Source organism: Elephas maximus, chromosome 2 (genome assembly GCF_024166365.1).
Source record: "Elephas maximus indicus isolate mEleMax1 chromosome 2, mEleMax1 primary haplotype, whole genome shotgun sequence".
In the NCBI taxonomy this organism is placed as follows: domain Eukaryota; kingdom Metazoa; phylum Chordata; class Mammalia; order Proboscidea; family Elephantidae; genus Elephas; species Elephas maximus.
Genome location: NC_064820.1, coordinates 103903419 through 103928505, shown reverse-complemented (window position 1 = coordinate 103928505; position 25087 = coordinate 103903419). Strand labels below are relative to the sequence as shown.

Genomic DNA, 25087 nt, shown 5'->3' with positions numbered 1-25087 from the left:
ATAAGAACATTTTTCTATGTTGGGAAACATTGCTATAGGTAGGCTTGTCTCCATAATATTTTCTGCTACCTAATTTCTTCAGCTCAATTACAGTTTCTTCTTCAGTTCAATTACAGTTTAATTATTTGACTTAATATACAGCTTTTAGTTCTGTTCCCACAGGAAAGGTATAAGGCAACGTGAAAAATGTTCAACTTAAGTTATTTCCTTACTCCTTCTTTTGAGCTTCTTGAAAACCTTGGAATATTATTCTGGAAGGCTAGCAATGTTCTTCCCCTTGACCTGAGTAGTAACACTGTTCACTTTGTGATAAATCATCAAGCACACTGTTTTGTGCACTTGAGAGTACATGTGTTTTATTTCATGGTAACAAAAGGTCTAAAAAACTGGTTTTCTAAGACTAAGAGATATGATGGTCTATACAGATCTCCTCTAAACATATTCTTACTTCTTGCTTATACTTGGTCTTACTACTTTCCAAGAAAACCTAATAAATAATTAACTGTCACTGTGCAGCTGGGAGCCGTTTTGGAAGGCATGAACTCACTTGATCATCCATAATAGAAACACAGTCCTCTTTGGTTTCTGAGTTGTCCTGTTTTTTGTATAAAATCAGATACTATTAACAAAATCAGACACTATTAAAACCAACTTAAGAGTGATAATTGGCTCTTCCAATTCATGGTATAAAATATGACTCTGATGAGCATGGTGGTTATTACTATGATCCACATAACAGGATGGGACTATCTCTTGATATGAAAAAATTAAGATGATTCTAAATCCATTTTCACCCCATCCATGGCAAATATTGATTTCTTGTGCATCCCAGAAGTTGTGACAGATAAGGTCCATAGGATAAAAATCAGACAATTTCAGAATAACTGACATATACTGTATGTGTGTGGGGGGGGGTTGGGGGCTATTGTCTTCTTAGTGATAATGTAGCTTTCCCTACTAAGTATATCAACCAAATGTTTATTCCAGGCATGGATAGTGTTCCATTTAAGAGAAATGCCTCATTAATGAGACACTGGCCTTATTGCCAACAATTTGCCAAACCGATTCTCCAGAATGATAAGAAGAAAAAGGCAAACAGGCTCTTGCTCTAATGATACCTATCATTATTAAACATTTGCTATGGTTCCCCTTGCCTAACTACCACATAGTTAGCATCTGTCTGCTGAGAGAATGAAACAGCCCGGAGAGCTTGAGGCCACAACTCAGGCTGAGGCATAAAGGCATAAGAAGACAGCTCAGGAAGCACCAACACTCGCACATGTGGATTTACAGAGAGGACAGAGGAGCAATCAATCTGAGCCCATTCCACAACATGCCATGTGAGATTTACTCACATTATTGTAAAAACACTTAACAAGTGTCATTGTTAATGTGTCTTATTAACTATGGCACTTGTTTTTGTTAAGAAGCCTTATGTTTAAAGAAATTATCTGTCTAGCCCATATTTTCCCAAACATGAGGCAAATGAAGAATTATTATTGCTGAGTCCCATCGTCCCATCCTTCCCAAAGTCCTGTGTCATTTGCTTCCTGGATCATGTCATGGTTCCTTTCTCCACATTATCCTACGATTTTTTCCCAATATCCCGTTTCTGCTCGCTCTCTCTCTTTCTAGAATGGACTGCGCCCTCCAGAGGATGGGAGCTTGAAAACAACAACAACAAAACCCCACAAACCTTCCTACGCATTCTCTCCCTTTCACCTCACTGCAATTTTACTTCTGGGCTGAGTTCAACGCGTTCCCGCGAGCTCGACGCAAGCAGTCACGATCATGAGCCTGATCACGCTCCGCCCCTACTGTCAATGTCATATTTTGCTGTTCAAAAGAGGAAAAATGCACATATCAAAAGTGAAACAGTGTAGTTCTGGTCAGGTGCAGAAGGGCAGCGGTACTTGGTGCTCAGAAGGAAGGAGGGATTTGGAAGTGGCCGCGCGTGTATCGCTGTCCAATCCTCGGTGCTGAATTCTAGACCGCGAATTAATTTTTCTCTGGGTGTCTCATTTACAGGTTTGCTTATGCTCTTTCCGTGGGATAAGATTCTTCCTTAAAGAGACACCGTGCATCTCATGGGAAAATAATGGCACAGCTTCAGTTCAACACATAAAAGAGTCTCACTGAAGGAAAAATGGAAAGTTCAGAGTTAATGAAACTTCCCCTCCCCCCAACCCTGAGTCAACACAGCACCGTTTGGAGCCTTAGACACTCTTGATTAATAAAGGGAATAATTTTCTGCTAAAAAATATGAGTGAATCATTTTTCAGATAAGCACTGTAAACATGGTGGTGGTACTATGGTACTAGGTTCTTCAGTATCTGGAATTGAATTTCAAATATTGTTTTACCAAGGGTGGCAAATAGAGGAGAAAAGGAAGTAAAATTGTAAACTGAAGTTGTTTGAATGCTTAAAAAAATAACTTTTAAAAAGGTATTGCTTTAACATTGTCTTGGAGATGTGCTCATTTTCTTGGGCGATTCACAGCAGGGCCTGGGTAGTAGTAGCTCTGTTCCTTCTCTGTGCCCTCCCAGCCTGGGTCCGATTGGGAGACCTAAGAGCCCTTCTCTTCATAGCAGATGCTGCTACCCAGAGGGCCATTATAAAGATCTCACCCCACCACGCATACATACACATACAGAGGAGAGAGAGAATCAAATAAATATAAAGAAAACGGATAAAAGGGAGGGAAAGTGTGTTGCACTCTTAGCCTTTGGTTCTTAGTAGTTATACTCAAGTGGGGCACTTCTCTTTGAGAAGTGATGTTTCTTACAGCTGCAGGATTTAAGGGCAGGCAGGGAGCCGACTTAACTGATCCCAGAAAACGATTCCTTCCTTTTCTTAATCCCTAGCTGCTTATTTTAGCCACTTCTCCACCCCGCCGGGAATACCATCCAGATCTTAGTCCAGGTAGATCTGACGTCAAGAGATGGCTTTCGTCGATTTGACGTGTAAACACTCATTTCCATTCCGGCTCGCAAGGGCTGGGGCTCCACTCAGCCAGGAGACCGAAGCGCTGCACTAAGCGCTCGCCGCCGCCCAGCCTCTCCCAGCGCGCCTCCTATCTCCCCTTAGAGCAACCGGCAGCAAGAAGTGGTCCAGAGCCCAAGGGTGGGAAGGGCGAGTCTCCCTGGCTTTTCTCCTATCTTGGCTCTCTTCTATCTCTCCTTCCCACTTGTGTGCGAACCAGTACGTGAGCCATGGAGCTGAGACCCTGGACTCTGCAGGGTACTGCTTTAGCCCTCTTTTGCGCTTGGTGTGCACTGAACAGCGTGGAAGCGAAGCGGCAGTTTGTCAATGAATGGGCGGCGGAAATCTCCGGGGGACCGGAGGCAGCCTCTGCCATCGCTGAGGAGCTGGGCTATGACCTTTTGGGTCAGGTAAGAGTTTGCACTTTCAAGAAACTTTCCGGGGCCCCGAGGGGACTGGCGGGACTGGATCACGGTCTCCCAGGTGGGAGCTCCAGGTTGCACTTCCCTGTGCCCAGTGTGACAAAGAGCAAGGAGCTTCTCCAGCTCTCACTCCAGGCGCGCTTAGAGAGAGAGAGAGCTTGCATTATTTACTGTTTGGGCTGGGAGCAGCCAGGCAGAAGAAAACCTCTCCAGCTGGATAGAGTTTATTCTTACCCTTGTCCGTTTTAGAATTGCAATCTGTTCCCGCGCGGTTTGGAAGAAAGATCCCTCCATGCTTGTTCCGGGAACTCGAGGTGCACGCAGGCTCTCGCCACCCAAATGCCTCCCCCCACCCCCCGGAGAGAAGGTGCGCTCTGTCCCCCAAGACTCATTCGGTCTGCGTCAGGAGCCGGCTGTTTCCTTCTTTTCAATATGGCAGCATCAGATCCAAGTCCTGATGCAAGGGACCAGGCAGCCTTGGGGACGTCCGTGGGCAGCTTTTGGTGGCACGCCCAGGGCATTCGGAGAGCTCTAGCGCAGAGACTCGCTGCTAGGAGACTGGGGGCCAGCGGATAGCCTAGAGAGCCGGCAGGAGAAGAGGTGGGTGAAACACGGGGATCAACTCTCCACACCTTTCCGTGGAGCCCTGGGATTTCACAGGGAACTTGAAAAGTCGAAGTCCGAGCTTCACAACTTTGCTGGACCAGTCCACCTGCAGGTTCTAGCGCCCGAACTGACTGTGGGGAAAGGATCTATTTCTTGTTTCTCAATCAAGTGCGTAATCGCTTCCGCCAGGGTTTTCAGCTTGTGCTGTAAACTGTTATCTGTCCAAGCGGGGGATGGGCCAATAAATAGCTTTTGCGTTGGATATGGTGAAGGCAGTAGAGGGGGGTGGTTGGCTGGGCGACACCAAGAGGATCCCAAGTGGCGTGAGAGCTAAGATAGAGCTTTTCTTTTCCTTGGCTTAGAACCAACCCCCCCCTCCTTTGCGCTGGAAGTTGTGCATCGAAGCGGGGGGGTGGGGGGGGTGGGGTGGAGAGTTGTAAAACATTTCGGCGCGTTTTTTTTTTTTCTTTTTCTGGAGGTGTTGGTAAAGACGCCGCTAAAGTCACGGATGAGTAATCCGTGTGGGCGTTGGCGATTCCAGAGATCGAATCCACCGGGGAATACGCCTTCCTTTTCCAGAGGCTTCATTCTCCAACTTTATGAGCTAAGCTGTCTTTGAAATGCCCAGCAGGAAAGGCAGTACACAAATTGACTTCCCAGTGTCCCAGGAGCAGACCTGGCATTTTGCTTTTGCCCAGCCCTTGATCCGTGCTAGGCTCTATGTTAGGGGCTGAGGAACAGGGGAAGGAAAAGGAGTCAAGTCTCTAGACGGGACTGGCTTAGACGCGAATGATGTAATTTGTGTAGTGATAGAAGTTGTGCCTAGCTTCTCAGTATTTGATGACTGAAGAAATGAAGATGGAAGGGGATTGGGGAGAGGTAAAAACAAGACTGCCAAGGAGGAAACGTTTGCACAGGGTTTAGGAAACAAGTCAAAGTTTGCCAGAAGGACATATTGAGATTGGAAAAGGTATTGCGGGCATAGGGAACAGCTTGTGGGAAAGACAAGGAGACATAATGGAGTTTAATAGTATGCCTGGTAACTGCAAGTAATTGTTGGTACCTAAAGAGAGAGAGGGAGAGAGGGAGTAGCAGATGGAGCCATACTGGTGGGTGTGGTGGGCGTCATGGAAACTTTGTGTATCCTATGAAAAAAAACAGGAATTTAATCCTTCATCCTTTGGGCAGCTACTGAAAGACTAAGTATCACTGGTAACTATGTGGAAGAGGATTGGGGGAGAAAGCAAGAAATAAATCCTTCTTTCTTTTCTCACCTATTAGCCTCAGACATACACCCAATGTTGGACCACTCAATGTGGGGATTGCTTTTCAAAATAAACAAACATAAATCCTTAAACTAAAAAACAGTGAATCAATATTCATGCTAGGATCTTCAGAGAAATGATGGCATAGCCACAAGAAGCTTTAAAAAAAAAGTGAGAAAAAAACCATTTATATTTGCATATTATTTGCATATGCTATATTTTCTCCAGCCGATTCTAGTTAAAATGGTATAGTAATAAAAATTTTAAAAACATTTTTTTCCTTAAAGACTATTAATGCTTTCCTCGTTTTGCTTATTTCCTACCTTGTTTATGCTAACCTAGCATCATTATCCCAGAATCTCTTATGGCCTAAGAACAGAGCTCGGATTAATGAAATGACCAAAAACAAAACCAGTTGAGAGCAGAGACAGAGCTAAACATTGGTGATCTTTTCCTATGGCTATTGACCCCTCTCACCAATGTCATCTAGGGCTTATAGCAGATTCACACCCTAAGATTCAGTAGACTTGGGGCAGGTTCCAGCCATCTGTATTAAAAATTTCTCTAGATGATAAGAATCACCAATTTAAAAAACATGCTTCTTTTTAAATAGCCGATTGTCAATTGTTTGTGTCTTTATTAAGGAAACACAGGGCATTTAGAAGACGTGGTAGATTTGAGTTAAGTACTATTTTGAATAAAGGGACACTGGCTTAAAATAGTAATGAAAATGATTCTAAATGGGCCAAAGGTATTGATAATCACCAGAGATATATGCACACCTTAGGGTGAAACACCTGTCCTAAATGTGGCATGCTGTTTCCCAAAAGCCTTGAACTAGAGGAAAATCAAATGGTCACTACTAGTAGCTGATAATAGTTATCACCATGGATTCAAAAACCTATTTTATAACAACAATGGATTCCTTTAGCTGAATGTGGCACTGATCATATACAGTACTTAAGGAGTTTGGTTGCTTTCCTATCTTTGACAGGATAAATTCTATTAAATTGGTATTTTTTGAGACACGCCTACATACACAACATTGTTACATAAAAAAATCAAATGTAGTTCCTCTGAAAGGTATGAAGCAGAAGAACCAGCAGCTTCTCAAATATACTGTGAGCCCAAGTGATAATATCCAAGTCATTTCATTCAACACTGACAAAATAGGGAAGGCATCTATCACTGTCTTTCCCATGAAGAAAAAAAGGTAACTTCAGGTTCAGGAATGGGTTTAATAAAAGTGCACCTGTCCCTAGCTGCATTTCAAACTAGCCCATGCACACTTCTTTTGGAAAGTGAATTTTTTATTTTATTATTTTCTTTTACAGATTGGATCTCTTGAAAATCACTACTTATTTAAACATAAAAACCACCCTCGAAGGTCTCGAAGGAGTGCCTTTCACATCACTAAGAGATTATCTGATGATGAGAGAGTAAGTGCTGTGCGTTTGTCTTTGATCTAGTACCCTGACTTATCTGCTTTCTTTATGATTTCCAACACGTGCAAAAGCACTCTGTAAACATGATTCCTTTATTGTGATAACTATTTATCCATAGTGTTCCTTTCCATAGGATCATAACTGCACATAACAAGATTGGACTACATTGGTTGAGCTAACTAAACTGAAATATATACGTGTACAGGTAGTCCCAATTTACAACATATTCGAGTTATGACGAACCACGCTTACAACTGTCTTTTTCTTTTTGCACATCTTATCATTAATAAGGAAACCCTGGTGGTGTAGTGGTTAAGAATTCAGCTGCTAACCCCAAGTTCAGTAGTTCAAATCCACCAGGTGCTCCTTAGAAACACAATGGGGCAATTCTATTCTGTCCTATAGGGTTGCTATGAGTTGGAATTGACTTGATGGCAATGGGTGTGGTTTTGGTTTGTTTATCATTAGTAATATGTACTACACACAATGTTGCGGTATGTAATTTGCTGATGTTATCATTCTCAGATGTTCACTGGCAGGTGTTTATATGTAATGTTTCCAACCCCTAAAGCAAATAAAGATTGGATTTATAAAGATACAAACAATAAAAGACAATAATAGTGAAAACTAAAAAAAAAAAAAAAAAAAAAGAGGTATTCAACTTAGGTCAGAAGTGACTTACGATGGAGTCATTGGAACAGAACCCCATTGTAGGTCGGAACTACCTGTATACATATATATGTATATATCTATATGTATATGTGTACACACACACACACACACACACACACACACTGGTTAGTAGTGTGTGTATGTATATATACAGGCTCACAAATCCAGTGTAAGAGCATGAAAATGAATACTGAAAACCAGGTGGCAGCACTAATGAAAATGTTGACAATACAATCAATCAACAGCCTTTTATTATGTACCTATTATGTACCAAACACTTTAATAGCCAATGCGGGGATGCCATAGAAATATATGAACCTTGCTTTCAATAACATTTCAGAGGAACTGAAAAAATGTTCTGCTATTTCTATTTGGTTTGGTTATAGAGGGAACTAGTGTTTATGCTAAAGTTCTAAATCTATGTCTACATGAAGTAAATGTTTCCATAATTATAGAATTTATTTGACCCAAAATATCTGATTCTTTTTCATCCTGGGTTGTGTACAGAATCAATGATTAGGCAAAAGCAGAAAATGCCTGAAATGAATATAGATAAGTAGGATGGGGGCCACTTGAATACATATTTAATGTGCTTATTGATTTTTGAGATCTATTTTCAAACCAGTTTAACTATCAATAGAAAATGTTAATTATGTTGGGAAAATTACTATTTGCATATGCAATGTTGCCTTTTCTCGAGAATGTGGCAGATCCCATATTCGTGGAAATTTTCTTGCCTGGCCTGCATCTGTATATATGAATTCTGTTGCTGAGAACACACTAGGGAATCCTGGAAGCTTCGTGGGAGGGAGAATACATCCTCTCAATTTCCCAGGAGGGGATAAAAAGTGTGACAGAAAGGTGGTGGAACTATGGCAGTATATGAAATTCATGAGGCCTGCGAAATAATACTCTGGGTTTTGTTGCTGTTGTTGTTCACAACTGATAGAAAATTTTATAAACAAGAAGGCAAATTACAAGGAAAGATTGGTTCTGGGTCGCCAGTGTCCAGAAATAAAGAAAACAACCACATTTAGACAAAGAATGCTCTCTCAGAACCATGGACAGGGACATGCAGCTATTATACTCTCAATGCTAGGTGTTAGTCAAATTGTGGCTAGATGTGGGAGAGCAAATCAGAGGCCCTGAAACTTATATTACACATTTCTTGTCCAGTGAGGTCTTCCCCACCCCACCTCAAGCAGATGGCTTATTGTATGTGGGCTCTAAAAGTAGGACAACTTCTAGCATTGTGACTAGGCTTAGTCCTTGGACAAAGCAGGAGTGAGATTTTCTTCTCTGTCTCAGTGCATGCCAGGCATTAATGCACAAGGAAATCAGACTGAGCTCCCTTCTCATCTCTGTAAGAAAAAATCGGACAGAGTGGAGCATACCTGTTGTTCTTATTCAAAATAGCTCACGAATTAACTGATGTCCCAATTCTTTCTTTATATGTCTTCTTGATAGTTGATTTTAGGGGGGATCACAAGACATAATGAACAAGAGCTAAGAATTTACTCTCTAACATAACCTCCTACCAAAGAAGTCTATATAATCATAAGAGAAATTAGCCCCAGAACAATTTTATTTTAGGAAAAAATCCTGGAACCCATAGAAGCTTGCAGTGGAAGGCTGCACTAGATGATCTTTAATGCTCTTTCCAAATCAAAAAGATTATTTATGATTAAGTGCATAATACCTATTATATGCATACTAGAGAGACATCACCAATTTTCTCCATTCTATTTGGTCTGCTCTTCTAGAGATTAATATGGGCTTCTGAGTTAATGACATTAATCATAACACTGTTTCCTACAATTGGTTGTTTACCTGATCAGATGGCAGAATGCCTCTTCTAATATTCTGTTTAAAAAAATTACCCTTAATTTTAATTTTATGGCTGTTTTTTTGGTGAGGCATAATATTCTTTTAAATTAGTGCTCTGAAATGCACTGAAAAGCTATCTTTACAAATCTATTAATGAAGTCTCCAAATCTAAGTGACCCTCTCCCCCCAAGATTAGTACTTGTCCCTTAGCAGCTAGCTTCCACAAGGTCAACTCAGATGACAGTCAGTGAATTCCAAGCACTGGAGTATTCTAAGCCAAAACAATTAAGCTTGAAAATACAGGCACTTTAAAAATAAATTATAGTGACTAATTTCTAGCGCCTAAGTCCCTCCTAATGTTTATAATAGGTTTGCAGTACGTTTTCTAATTGAAAATTCAGGAGTCTTTGTAGATGGTTTTATTCTTTGGTTGCAAATTAATTTTCAGTTTTTATTTTTGGACCTGATTCACAAGTACTCTCACATTAGCAATATCCCACTACACACTGGACTGTCATCATGTATACAACAGAGAGGATGTGTTTTGGGTAGGTAATTGTCATGTCACACAGCAAAATAAGAGTATGGCATTACGTCATTGAGGTTATAACCACAAGGCAGCCCTTCACTCTCTCAGGGACTCTAGTATAATAGGATTATGCATAAATGTGGGGCCAGTAATATTCACATTGTCAGATTTCTTTACATAATACATAAGGCTGAATTAATGGTAAGTGTGCATGGTCAGTAACGCTCATTCATCACCCTGGATCTGTTTCACATATTAAATACTCTCAAGCAGGAGGCTGTGGTGCACAGAGGAACCAGAGTTTTGAATCTGCAAAGACAGAGAACCTTTCTCAGCTTGTGTAACATTTGCAATTTCTACTATTTCTGTGTAAAGAAAGAGAAATTAAGCTGTAAGAGTACCATAACAGCAGTGTCTAAGATCCCTCAGATATTGACTCATTCAATGAAAATGGATAAATTTTCAGCTATCAAGTCCTGGAACTTCAATGTGGAAATGGGTATTATATGGGCATTGGTGAAAAACAAGGCTCCAGGAATTGATGGAATACAAACTGAGATGTTTCAACAAACAGATGCAGCTCTGGAAGTGCTCATCCTTCTGTGCCAACAAATTTGGAAGACAGTACCTAGCCCACCAAGTGGAAGAGATTCATATTTGTGCTCATTTCAAAGAAAGGTGATCAAACAGAATGTGGAAGTTATTGAACAATATCATTAATATCACACACAAGTAAAATTTTGCTGAAGGTAACTCAAAAACTGTTGGAGCAGTACATCAACAGGGAGCTGCCAGAAATTCAAGCTGGATTCAGAAGAGGATGTGGAACAAGGGATATCATTACTGATCTCAGATGAATCTTGGCTGAAAGCAGAGAATACCAGAAAGATGTTTACCTGTGTTTTATTGACTATGCAAAGGCATTCAACAGCGTGGATCATAACAAGTTATGGGTAATATTGTGAAGAATGGGAATCCCAGGATGCTTATTTGTGCTCATGCAGAAACTGTACACAGACTAAGAGGCAGTCATTTGAACAGAACAAGGAGATACTGCATGGTTCAAAATCAGGAAAGGTGTGTGTCAGGGTTGTATCCTTTTACCACACTTATTCAATCTGTATGCTGAGCAAATAACCTGAGAACCTGGACTATATGAATAAGAACTCAGCACCAGGACTGGAGGAAGACTGATTAACAATATGCAGCGTGCAGATGACACAACCTTGCTTGCTGCAAGTGCAGAGAATTTGAAGCACTTACTGATGAAGATCAAAGACTACAGCCTTCAGTATGGATTACACCTCAACATAAAGAAAACAAAAACTCTCACAACTGGACCAATGAGCAATATCATGATAAATGGAGAAAAGTTTGAAGTTGTCGGGGATTTCGTTTTACTTGGATCCACAATCTACACCCGTGGAAGCAGCAGTCAAGAAACCAAACAATGTATTGCATTGGGCAAATCTGCTGCAAAAGACCTCCTTAAGGTGTTAAAAAGCAAAGATGTCACTTTGAGGGCTAAGGTGTGCCTGACCCAGGCCTTGATATTTTCAATCACGTCATATGCATGCAAAAGCTAAACAATCAATAAGGAAATCCTAAGAAGAATTGATGCCTTGGAATCATGGTGTTGGTGAGGAATATTGAATATACACCATGGACTGCCAGAAGAAGAAACACATCTGTCTTGAAAGAAATACAGCTTTCTTAGATGCGAAGGTGGCAAGACTCACATACTTTGGATGTGTTAGTCCCTGGAGAAGGAAATCATGCTTGGTAAAGTAGAGGGTCAGGAAAAAGAGGAAGACCCTCAATGAGGTGCACTGGCACAGTGGCTGCAACAACGGGCTCAATCACAGCAAAGACTGTGAAGATGGAGCAGGACTAGGCAGTATTTTGTTCTGTTGTACGTAGAGTTGCTATGAGTTGGAACCTGCTCAAAGGCACCTAACAACAACAATACAACATGATCCATTTGCTGTTGAAAGCAGGCTGAACTTTTACTTCCACTTTAACCACAGTGTAAATAATGTGAGGGAAGCATCAGCTCGCTGATTGCTTCTCCTCCCCTTAAAGGTACACTTTACTGTAATAGAGGAAATATTCATCTCCCCAGTGGGCAATCCCTTTTTCTCACTAAGCTTCCAGTTTGATCTGCAGTCAAACAAAAACACTGTGGAGCTGCCTGAACTCTGATAGGGAGGGTACCTGAGATAATTAAGAGTGATTACATAGAGGTGGCTATTTGACTGTTGGTTTTCTTGCTGTAAAAATCCTTGTAGGTGATATGGGCTGAGCAACAGTATGAAAAAGAGAGAAGTAAACGTACAGCTCTAAAAGATTCAGCATTAAATCTCTTCAATGATCCGATGTGGAACCAGCAGTGGTACCTGGTAAGTACCTACAGAACTTAGGTCCTTTATATTTTTACAACTGCACAATGGATTTTTTCAATGAAAATTTAGCCGGGGGCTATGTTACCTGGAGATTAGGGCTGGTGGAACCTTCCATGATCTAAATTGTCTGTTTTTCTGATACAGGGTGTCTGAACCACAGATCTTTAGCCACTTTTGATTACTGTTATGTGTAAACTGATTACTAACTCCTTCACCAAGTCCCTGGCACTCTTCTTTTGTGTTTCACACACTTGGCGATATTCTTTTATCTGTGTTGCCTTGCACAGCTCTGCTTTCCTATAGTCCTACCCACTGTAAAAAAAAAAAAAAAAAAAATCTGAGAAAAAAACCCCAATCTCTTCTGATAGGCTCTTACTCCCTCATAATTGGAAATAGGCAATTACATGGCAAGTCCTGGTGAGATCACAATCTCTTGGATATTCCAGGTTCTGTTTTCTTTTATTTTTTAAAGTTAAAAAAAAAAAAAAAAACCTCTGGGAATGACTGTGCACAAGACAATATAAAGTGAGCTCAGTGTGGCAATGGAGGCTCAGGATTTCAGGGGAGACAGAAACAGAGGACATCAAATACAGCTTCCGCAGATGAAAGCTGAAGCATGTCATTATAAATGAAGGAAAATTAGGGACAAACTTCTTTGAAGCTGCACAGTTTCAACAGAAGGGGCACAGGGTAATTCATCTTTTCAAGTGATTTTCCATTGGAACAGTTGGGAAAAGAGCAGTGATGATTCACTTGCCCCTATACTCAACTTCATTTTTGTTTTTTTAATTTCACCTAATTGCCTTCTTCTAAAGAGTAGAGTAAACCCAGGAAAAGGCAACATGGGTCTCCAGGTTACAGCTAAAGTTCTCATTTTGCAGCAAGCATATTGTGACTTCACCAATGTCTCCTTACTTTTCTTTCCCAGCAAGATACTAGGATGACAGCAGCTCTGCCCAAGCTGGACCTCCATGTGATACCTGTGTGGCAAAAAGGTATCACGGGCAAAGGAGTTGTTATCACTGTACTGGATGATGGCTTGGAGTGGAATCACACGGACATCTATGCCAATTATGTGAGTCTGCATCTTCCCATGACTGCCACTTAGGGAGCTCTCTATAGGGAGCTCTCTATACAGACACGGAATTAGGGATGTCCCTCCCTTCAAACAGGAGGCTGCTCTGACCTTGGCCTCTGTGGTGAAAAGCCAAGGTTTCATCCCTTCCCTTACCCTTCTGCCAGCTCATATGAACTTTGTTTTGTCCCAGCAGGCATTGAAAGAATTCATTGGAACCAGGGATTGCACAAATGCATGTTTTTTTGGGGGGTGGGGGGGAGGGGGACACGAAAACCCTCTAAATTACTGGAGCCATTCAGGTCCTGAGCCACTCAGTCTTTGGGGGCATTAAGGCAATCAAATCAAGCCCAATGCCTGAGACCATTTTTACAGGCTTGTGTCTCACATGCCTTATGAGTCTGTATCTCTGACATTGTGAAGGTGTATAAATGTGATCTTCTCCAAGCAACCTCGAAGTGTACACCACCCAGTGCAAAAATGCCAAGCTGAGAAAGGAAAAGTTTACTAGAAATGGGAGAATAAATAAATGAAAACTATTTGTGTAATTATTTACAAAGTTCCCTATAATATATCTTAGCTCTTTAGATCAGGGAGGTGAATGTTCCTTCTCTAAGATTGTCTTTTATCTCTCTTATGCTTTCAACCCATCCAACATGCACCAGCCATGGTACAAAACTAAGGTGCAAAGGAAAAGGGAAGGAGGAAAAGGAATGAAAAAAGATTAGCGCAGAGTAGAAAGTAGTAATTAATGAAAGATAAGGGAAATGCTGAGAAATAGCAGCAGTGGTGGTAGAATTCCTATGTGAGAGATGTGTAAGTGTAGCAACCCGGTTGGAAAAGTGGGCGGACCTGGAAGCCTGTCTTGAATTTCAGATACACTAATTACTTAATTTACATGTGTATTTAGGGTACCTGGGAAACCCTGGTGGCGTAGTGGTCAAGTGCTACTGTTGCTAACCAGAAGGTTAACAGTTCGAAACCACCAGGTGCTCCTTGGAAACTCTATGGGGCAGTTCTACTCTGTCCTATAGGGTTGCTATGAGTCAGAATCGACTTGACAGCAATGGATTTTGGTTTTGGTTTGGGAGGGGCTGAAGTAGATCAAGGTAAGCCTGAGCCCATCCCCAACCACATTTTTGCTCTAACGTTAATAAGATGGAAACCCTGGTGTTGTAGTGGTTAAGCGCTATGGCTGCCAACCAAAAGGTTGGCTGTTCAAATCCACCAGGCACTCCTTGGAAACTCAATGGGGCAGTTCTACTCTGTCCTATAGGGTCGCTATGAGTCCAAATCAACTTGATGGCAATGGGTTTCGGTTGTTTTGGTATTAATAAGATAATGAGTGTCAAAGCATCACTAACTAAATCTATGGCCTTAGTTAAGTCTTTTAACTACTCTAGGCCTAAATTTTTCTCACCTTAAAAATGAAGTGGTTGAACTAAGTCAGCTCTGATTCCTTCTAGCTCTAATATCCTATGCGCCTCCATCAGCTACAGGTTTAGTAACCTTCACTGAGAATTGGATGAGGGATCACTTTGCTGTGTCCGCCAGCTCTGCCTGGTTTATGAACGTAATAAATGATCCACAACTGGGCCAGACACCTTAAACTTCAGGCTTTTGAGCTGTTGTCCAGAATGGAGACAGAGTAGGGATAGAGAGTTTGGGAAGTGCTGCTTTTATGATGATGCTACAGTGTTATTTCTGTTGTCTCCTTAGGATCCAGAGGCTAGCTATGATTTTAATGATAATGACCATGATCCATTTCCCCGATATGATCCCACAAATGAGAACAAGTGAGTAAATGTGTGTTTTTGGAAATGAAGTGCTTTAAAATGCTGTTCTCTTATTTGAGAAAATTAGACTATAAATGTGATGCACACTCAGCTTTCATAAAATGCTCACGCACATCATCCCTATCACAATATTTTCTTGTTTGTAAAACAAGAGCTTCTATTTTTATACTCCTTTTGTTATAGAGCCATATTTCAATTAAACTTTCTTCTTAGGTTATGAAATTCTCCCTGTCAAGTGTTACTGAAATAGTTGTAACATTAGAAAGAATATTCGGGACATAAAAATAAAAACCTTGAGCCACTCCTCTCCCATATAGACCAATTCTTCTATGAAATTTTCACCACTAACAATATGCTTAGTGTTAGTCATGAAGAGAAATATAGATGACCAAAATAACAAATCTGCCACAGCTTCATGTGGTGGCCACAGCCACCCTCACCAGTTTCCCCAGGAGAACATGCAGCCACCAGACAAGAAAAACACACCCTGAGGTCCGGCCTCAAAAAGACAGTCTCCAGGGCATTGGACTGGCTAGCAGTCTGCTCCAGAGTTCCTGCTGGGCATTACAAAGCAAAAGTGAAGAGTAAAGGGACAGCATCTGACTTCTTAGTTAGCTGTTTCTCTGTAGCAGCCACAGAGTGATGAGGGAAACCAAGAACCAGACTTTCCAAACTCAAAGAAGGTCTCAGAGGTCAAAGAAAGACTCAGAGGCAAGAAACTGTTTTTAACACTCTTTGCCAGCCCCAAAGAAACTTTAAGCCTCCAATCCCGTGGCCTCAAAGCATCTAAGCCCATGTGAGAATTCACCTTTTTTCACAGTGAAATTCCTCAGAGACTTCAAGGAGACATTTAAATTTTCCATCTCATTTGCTCCACCCAGAAGAGACTTGCACCAAAATAGATTAAAAAAATAAGGTCAAAATTAGGGCTTGGTGTTTAGGAATGGGGATGAAAAGAGCAAAGCAACTGAAAGCTCTTCAGGAATGTCACATAAAGTGCTTTCCTTTCCTCTGTGAATGGCTCTCTCTCAGACTGTTAACCAACCTACCAACTTGGGTCAACCTAGTTCTTTCTCTCTTTCTCTCAGAGCTTCCATGTGGCTGGCACAGTATTGGCTTAAATTTGTTTCTTTCATTGGATGATACCCCTTCCAGAAGGTTAGGCAGGAAGGGAGGCTGGGGTACATTGACTGTCCTCAACTTCTGGGTGTATGATTTTTCCTTGGAGGGAAGAGGGAGGTTTGTGGAGGGTTCAAAGATACTGTTCCTTTCAGTATCATTTATTTCTTCAAGGGTTGGAGTAAGAATTTGGCCTTAAGCACCTCCTTGAGATTGGAACATTCCAGTAACAATACAACAGGAAACACTGGACTAGGCACCCTTGGAAGAAAGTAGGAGGGTCTTGGGAGCTTATGTCAGGGCCCCAGACATATTTCTGAGCCAGGGCAGTGTACAGCCAGCAGGAACATCTGCTTTTTTGGAACACAGGTTTTGTAATTTTAGCCTGGCTGTAGTCATGGCTCTGCCAAATATCAGGAGAAAGGGTGGCCATGGGAAAATCACTTACCTCTCTCTCCTTGTATTCCTCTCCCCTTAAAATGGGTGACAAGATACCTGCTCCCTATTTTTATGAAGGGAACTTCCTGAGGAAATAAGTGAAAAGTGTAGAAAAAAAGACTCTTCCACTCTTCCTAGAATGGAGAAAAAACTACCACTGTCATTCCATCCCCTTGGTCAAGGCTGAGAAGAAAATTTGCCGTCAGCCACGTGGGAGCAGCTGAGGAAAACATTAGCTGGAGATGTCAACCTCTTCCCAGAGCAGCGTTGCCCCGGGTGATAACTTGTGTGGTGGCTGCATGACAGGTTTATATCTGGTGAAATGATACTCTGTAGAGTTTCTCTACTTGTAAGTGTTGGGGCGAATGGAGGCCTCAGACCTCCAACTTCTCTCTCAAAAAAGGGGGAATCTCACAGCATTTATAGTAGCCACATTTCCCCCAACTCAGGAAGCTCCAACACTCCTATATTATGAAATTTATTTTGATCTTGAAAACACTGAGCTTCAAAGTATAGCCTGCCATGGAAATACCATATAACATACGGTTAGTGTGATACAGCCACACAGTTAAGAGCACAGACTGTGGAGCCAGAGTTAGGGCAAACCTCAGATCTACCACTTAGTAGTTGAATGACCTTGAACAAGTTACTTAACTTTCTTGTGCCTTGGTTTTATCATCTATTAAAAAGGGGTGGTAATAGTATCCGCTTCATTGGGTGATTATGAGGACTTTTGTTGTTGTTAGGTTCCGATGAGTGGCCCTGTGTACAGCAGAACAAACCCAGTCCTGCACCATCCTCACCATCGTTGCTATGTTTGAGCCCATTGTTGCATCCACTGTGTCAATCCATCTTGTTGAGGGATTAAATGAGTTTATATATGTAAATGACTTGGACAGTGCCTGATACATAGAAAAAGTTAAATAAGTGTTTCCTACGATAGTGAGGATGAGGATGACAAGAACAAAGATGATGACAATGATCAAGGCTTCTTATTTAGCAACTGAGGTAGACCCTTCTTTCAGTGAGAAATCTGCATGATGAGAATAATATCGTTTGATGGGAACAGAAGCCCAGAAAATTCTCTGAGCCAATTCAAAATCTGCTATTTGAAAATGACACAATAAGCAGCTATCGCTCAGAGTCCTCTTGGCTATCAACCAAAAAGGCAGCATCCCTATGATTTATCAGAAGATATAATAAAAAGGAAAGTTACCCTGCTAGTATGTTGTCAGAAATAAATCCCTTACGCCTGGAAAATGAATGACTTCATGTTATCCTGGACTTTCTATAGCAACTGGAGACCTATTATCCCCCAATTCCAAGGGCATTATCTCTCCAAGCTATCTGTGTTGCTGCTGTTCCTTATTAGTATGTAAATGAGATTAAAGAGAGCAGCATTTGAATGCTCCTCTGCAAATCAAAAGAGGACTCACTGAATAGTGAAACCTTAAAAGCTCTTACTATTAAGCTGGCATGAATCTGTATTCAGTATTTCAACACCAATTATGGATGATTTTTCTAGCTAAATAACATGTGTGACAAGGATATTTTAAACATAATAATAGCAGTCTTTAAACTATCTTGTGGGACAGTTTAAAAAAATTCAATTTGTTTAAATGCCAGTTACTACCATTGTTCTAAAATAATAGAGGGTTCTTTTATCTCAGTGCTTGACTTAAGGAAAAGAAAAAGAGCTTCAGGTCTATAAAGAATGACATAGAACCACTTTGATAGAGTCTCCCTTTTTCCTCAAGGTGTAGAGATGGGAAGTGAGGGTATAAGGAGGAAAAATTATCCACACATATTTGTACCATGATACTACCACAGTGTTCATTAGGAAATAGCCCTCAGTTATGCTAAGAGAGATAAATAATAGGTGGTGTCACACTAAATCATTCTTTGGATAAAGGCACAATACTGAGGATGTCTGCTAACAGGTTGGTTCTCTTGGCTCAGGCTGGAGGTGGCACTGAATTTTTTGGCTCACCTGGGCCTTGTCTCCCATCGTGTGTAAATGGAAATATAGGCAGTGATGACTTCTAGGACACAGTTCCCAGAGGATGATGTCATGAATTGAATTATGTTCCCCCAAAAATGTGTCTATCAATTTGGCTGGGCCATGATTCCCAGTATTGTGTGATTTTCCTCCATGTTGTACGTCCTGACTCTATGATGTTAATAAGGGAGGATGGGCAGCAGTTGTGTTAGTGAGGCAGGACTCAGTCTACAAGATTGGATTGTGTTTTGAGGCAATCTCTTGAGATAGAAAGGAGAGAAGCAAGTAGAGAGATGGGGGACCTCATACCATCAAGAAAGCAGTGCCAGGAGCAGAGCGCATCCTTTAGACCTGGGGTCCCTGTGTGGAGAACCTCCTAGTCCAAGGGAAGATTGATGAGAAGGCCGGTAGAGAAAGCCTTCCCCTGGAGCTGACGCCCTGTATTTGGACTTTTAGCCTACTTTACTGTAAGGAAATAAATTTCTCTTTGTTAAAGGCATCCACTTGTGGTATTTCTGTTAAGGCAGCACTAGGTGACTAAGACAGATGACAATTGAATTTCTCCTTCTACAAAGGCAAAGAGGCCAAATCCATCAAGGAGGTATAAGATGTGAGTGCCTTTCTAGAGAATGGGTGTATTGATCAGAAAATTTTCATTTGCAAGTGATAGAATCCTGACTTAAAGCTGAAGGAAGATGAAGATTTTATGTATATGTATATTAATTTTTTTTATATATTAATTTGTCCAAGAAATGCTCTGGCTTCAGGCATCTCAAGATCCAGGAACTCAAATAATATGCCGTCAAGATATCAACCATTCTCTCTCCACCTTCTAGTGTGGCTCCCCTCCACTTAGTTTCATTCTCAAATAGAATCTTGTCTAGCAGCAAGATTCACATGGATCACATGGTACTTAAAGCTCAAGATTCCTAAGAAAGAGTTTAATTCTCTTCCCCAGAATCTGCATCAACCCTTGAAAGCACTGTGGGAGGAGAAGCCCCATAACTGAGAGAATCACAAGGAGTGAAGGAGGGCCACTTCCCAAAAGGCAAACATTCAAGCAGACAAAAGAGAAGCAGATATCTGCTATATGGGGAAAGACCTTGAATTAAGGACACTTACATCGATCTGACTTAGGATTCCTATTCGGTATTAACATGAAGGAGCAGGAATGTCATTTACTGGAAGGAGACCAGGAAATCATTTTTCGTACTTCAGGAAAAAAGAAAAGTGAAACAGAATTATTTTGAATGGCTCAGTCATTTTAGAATTTTTATATTTCATGCAAGCCTAAATTAATAGATGGCCAGTGTAGTAGTGTCTAACAGTAGATGGACAACAAAATTTCTCAGAGCTGACCCGTCTTCTCTTTTCCTCTATGTCAGCATATATGGTCAATGGCTCCTCCAAGCCGCCAACAGCCCTCACACTGTGCCCAGATGCTTCCACAATGGAAAAAACCATGAAACAAAAAAAATAATGTGCTCTTGACTTATTAGCCCCTTGGATCAGGGTAGTGATGGGAAAAGGCAATTATTATTCTCAGAAGTTCAGAATTGATGCTTTAATGGTGGAAGCTGTGTTTTATGGTGAAATTTCCCCCCAAATATCCTTAAATTATAAATTATTCTCTTTGATTGCAAAATTAGTCTTGTTCAGGCTCCCGGGCATAGTCAGAGTTATAAAAACACCCTGGTCTCCCAGTTAGCTTACAATGCCTTGGTAGACCCTCAGGCTTCTCTTGTCACCAGGAAATCCTCAAATGTTTTAGTCTGATGTGTGGTTAGAGGATGGAATAACCAAGGGGAGGAGGACCTGAGTGGGAACTTTATCCTAGGGTGGGTATCCTACTAGGACTGGTCAGGGATAATCCAGTCCAACGCAGCCACTAGGGAGCCAAGTGAGGAGCCACTTCACTAACAAAAAGTGTGAAGTGAAAGAATTTCTTTGAAATGCTTTCAGAAACACCCAGAGCTGTGCATTATAGTATTAATAGTAACACTTCCTGAGTTGTTACTATATACCAGCCACTGTTTTACCCTGCGTGCAATATCAGGTGTTCTTCAGAGCAAGTCTTTGAGGTTAAGTAACTTACCCAAGATCATACCCCTAGTTGTGGCAGAAGTCAGGATTTAAATTCACATAGCCTGGCTCCAGTACCTGTACCCTTAATCTGAACATACACTTCATCTAATACCAATGTGAAGAAAACCAGCAACAAGACTGACATGAAGCTAATATATCCATGTAACATGGATTCATGTGCAAAATAAATATTTGGTCCTTATTTATGTTTTATAATTCTTATTTTTTAATCTTCAGACACGGGACCAGATGTGCAGGAGAAATTGCCATGCAAGCAAATAATAACAAGTGTGGGGTCGGAGTTGCATACAATTCCAAAGTTGGAGGTAAAACAGAGGGTTGTTTCTGTTGTCTGGTGCATTAACTCCAGACTTGCATCATCCGGTGTAAATAGGATGGGGCTTTTCTTTTCAACAACTGGGAAGAAATAAATTCCATGCAAAATTTGCGTGGGACTTCAGAGGGTGATTTGCAAGCAAGTCAATGGATCTGTACTTCTAGAACATGGATCGCTGAATATAGCCCATACTTCTTTGTGGAAAAAAATGGAAATTTTGGATAGTTTTTGAACCAAATCGAATCATCTTTCTGGGAAAAAAATGGAAATGCTGGATAGCTTTTGAACGAAATCTAATTTTCTATATGTTCTAATTTAGATGGTTTTTGAGTGCCTGTTAAGGGAAGAACAGAAGGAGGAGGTAAATTTAGGCAAAACTTTCCCTGCCTCTCAATTCTGTAGCTCTTTCCTTCATAGCAAAAAAAAAGTTAAGAAAATAAAAAAGAATACATACCTGTTATATTAAGAAGTCAAAGGTTATTTCTGATAGTAAGAGTTTTGAATCTGTAGTTGTTTCAGAGTCCTTACAGGAAACATATGGTAAGCTCCATCAAGGTACCGACGACAATTTAATAAAGGAACTGTTCACAAGGGTTAAAGGAAACTGACAAGCGGCCTGCAGATGTAGGCAGATGTGATCCTCCTTAGGTCTAGAGGAATGTAGGGAAGGAGAGGTCAATGGAACCTGGAGAGAGCAATGAGGTCATAGGAGAGAGCTACTGGGCAGGGGCCATGGCCTTGAGTACAACAGGGAGCTACTTTTAGGCAAGGAGGGATCCTTCCCTCTCCTCTCACTTCCCAGCTTCCTGCAGGTGAATTCAGTTGGTTTGACTCAACGGGAAGGTGGAGGTCACAGGAGCCCATTGATGTACTATGTGTTCCAGTGGAGATGGGTGGAGAGTGGATCTGCAGGGCCTAACAGAGAGAATAATACTTGTCTCTCCTTTTTACACTGTCCCTACCTCAGGACTTCACAGTTATGCTGTAGACTTTTAGCTTAGTTTTCAAAAACTGTAACAACAAAAAATGTCAAATGTAGAACATGTCAATTACAGTAAAACCCCATTAAATTATACATGAATATACCTTAAGTTTGTTATGTATTCCTTTTGAGAAACCACATAAATATACATCTTGGCATATATAATGCATCCCTCACTATACAGCACACTTTTAGGTTAAGTGTCATTCCTGACCCTTTGATACTAACATCTTCAAATTGCTGTGTTAAATTATAGAAAATGAAAGCAGAAACACAAATTAGGGACTCACCTACAACATGAATTCACTTTTTAAGGCACAATGAACTAGGTATCTACAGGTTGTGAGAGAATCATCTGATTCACTCATTTTATAGAAAAGAAGTCAGAAGCCAGATTCTCAAGGTAACAAAAGATAGTTTGTGGCTGTGTAGAACGGAAAAACAAGACTTCTGATTCCAAGCCCAGCGATTTTTTTTTCATTACTTCACTGCTGTAGCCCCAAATGAATTTTTAAACAATTTTTTACAAATGTGACTATAACTTATGGTGTCAATCACATTTTTTTCCCCCAACATTTGCTGCACAGTAAATAATAGTGTGAAAATATAAGGCTGTGTGCTTCATTGCATTATTACCCTGAAGTCAGGAATAAACAGGTAACTGCCTGTGTCTGTCTAAATTGTGTTTGCCTTCCTGGCTCTTAAATTCATGACTCTGACGATGGGTGACAGCCTGCTGAAAAGCACCAAGAGCTATGCATCTGCCTTCTCCCGATGAAAAATGATCCCCCCTCAGGAGTAACATCCATGGCAATGATTTCATCCTTGAGGTTATTTAGAAGAAAAGGGAGCTTGTTCCTTGAAAATGTTTCTTAGGAAACACATTAAAGAATGACCTCCAGGTTATTTTTAATCACTGCTTAAAAACAAGAGATCTTTCCCTATTTGTTAGTTTCCTATTGTGTGTAGATCTTTTCAAGCTTCAAGGTTTCTGTACAGCGTCCTTTGTATGGCACAGGCTGGGCACAGCCATTAATGGTGTTGTCATGAAAGAGGGTGCTCTTATGAATCTTTGTGAAAGGTATCATGTTGTGGGGTGGTGGAAGAAGGGAAAACCTAAGACATTTTATAATCAGCAACACCCACGGCCGCTTCTTCTCATCCAACAATGCCAGGTTCGGTCAACCTCAGGGGTATTATTGGGAACAGAGCCTTAAGTGTGACAAATAATCATGACTGTCTGCATAGTGCTTCCAGCTCTCTCTAACAGGCAGAGAAGAAAGCTTATGGAGGGAGTGACTTGCACCTTCCTTCTGTACCCAGCAGCTGGGTCACAGGCATTTGGGACACCCAGTGGTTACCCTGTTTGTGGTTCTTTTGAGAGTCCATTCAAAATATGAATACTGAGAGCACTGTGCCTTTTGACACACATGTACACACTGATGTCAACATATGTGTTTTTTTACTGCTCAGGCATAAGAATGCTAGATGGCATTGTGACCGACGCTATTGAGGCCAGTTCAATAGGATTCAACCCCGGACATGTGGATATTTACAGTGCAAGCTGGGGCCCAAATGATGATGGCAAAACTGTGGAGGGGCCTGGCAGACTAGCCCAGAAGGCTTTTGAATATGGTGTCAAACAGGTGAGATACTTAACACAGATCCACCTGAGATGGGACCTGACCGTTTGGACATGAGGGGAAGGGAAGAACATTTTGGTTATATTTGGAGGGGGGGGTTATTGTGAATTCCTCGTCAAAATACTTTACAATTTCAAATGCATTTAGAGACCCAAATCATTCTTCAGAGGGATGGACGTGAAGGGTTAAGAGAATTTGCCCTGCTTGGGTCTGACATCGAACAGAGATTCATTACTTTTAGGATATTCACCTAAAAAAAAAATCATGCTTCTGGACATTTCTTTTTTCACTTTCTTGTTGTTTTTTGGTTTTATACCAGATGCACTATTACCCAGACTTCTTTAGGATGCTCTGAAAATGAATTCTTAAAGATAGCAACATGCTACCTTCCGCTTGGCAAGTTCTCTTTGAACGCTTGTGCCTTGGTGATGTCATTGTATTCACTTGGGTTTACTGCATTCTTGCACAGATTCTGAGGTCTTTTATTTCATGGGATAGAACAAATGTAGAAACTTTGGTGAGCACAAATTGGAAACTCACAGAAGGGTGGCCTTGATGAATTCCATTCAATTGACAGTTCCTTTTAATGCAGCTGCAAGCAGATCTAAATAATGTCTGATTGTGTCATTCTATCAGTCAGCCAGAAGGTTCAAGCAGAAAGAAAGAGAGGAAGTTCAAAGATTCAAACACAGTGACATAGCCTAGAGAAGAATGGAAAAATATGAGCAAGTGCTGTTGTTGTTATTGTTAGTTGCTGTCAAGTTGATTCCGACTCATACAGCCCCATGTGTGCAGAGTAGAACTGATTCATAGTTTTCAAGGCTGAGACCTTTTGGAAGAACTGTGGTGGCACAATGGTTAAAAGTGCTCAGCTGCTAACCAAAAGGTCGGCGGTTCGAACCCCCTGGTTGTCTATGGAAGAAAGATGTAACAGTCTGCTTCTGTAAATATTTACAGCCTTGGATATCCTATGGGGCAGTTCTACTTTGTCCTATAGGGTCGATACGAGTCAGAACAACTCCACTGCAGTGCGTTTGGTTTTTTGGACCCTTTGGAAGCAAATAGCCAGGTCTGTCTTCCGAGGCGGGTTCAAACTGCCGGCCTTTCAGTTAGTAGTCTGGCACTTTACCATTTGCACCACCCAGAGACTCCAAGCAAATGCTAAAGGCTAGATTATGTATCCTCATAATAAAGTGGTTAAGAGCTCAGGCTGCTAACCAAAAGGCAGCAGTTCAAATCCATCAGCCACTCCTTGGAAACCCTACAGGGCAGTTCTACTCTGTCCTACAGGGTCGCTATGAGTCGGAATCGACTCGATGGCACACGGCAACAACAACAATAAGGAAAAGGAAGGAAGAAAAGTGTTGCTCATCCCACAGAGGGCCCAGATGAAGGAGGACTGGTAGGACTGAAAGCCTGATGACTTTTGTAATCCTGTAAAATTTTCAACATTGACGTTGGAG

General features: G+C 41.2%; 1 protein-coding gene across 1 annotated transcript in view; it reads left to right on the top strand.

The window, feature by feature from the left end:
* The first annotated feature begins 3212 nt into the window (after positions 1-3212).
* The window catches only part of PCSK1 (proprotein convertase subtilisin/kexin type 1), a 46673-nt gene continuing 24798 nt past the window's right edge, over positions 3213-25087 (top strand). Inside the window, exons 1-7 of the mRNA XM_049868816.1 lie at positions 3213-3392; positions 6610-6714; positions 12037-12147; positions 13079-13225; positions 14945-15021; positions 20900-20988; positions 23455-23627. Coding sequence (XP_049724773.1) covers positions 3213-3392; positions 6610-6714; positions 12037-12147; positions 13079-13225; positions 14945-15021; positions 20900-20988; positions 23455-23627 — 882 coding nt within the window. The remainder of the gene's footprint in view (positions 3393-6609; positions 6715-12036; positions 12148-13078; positions 13226-14944; positions 15022-20899; positions 20989-23454; positions 23628-25087) is intronic.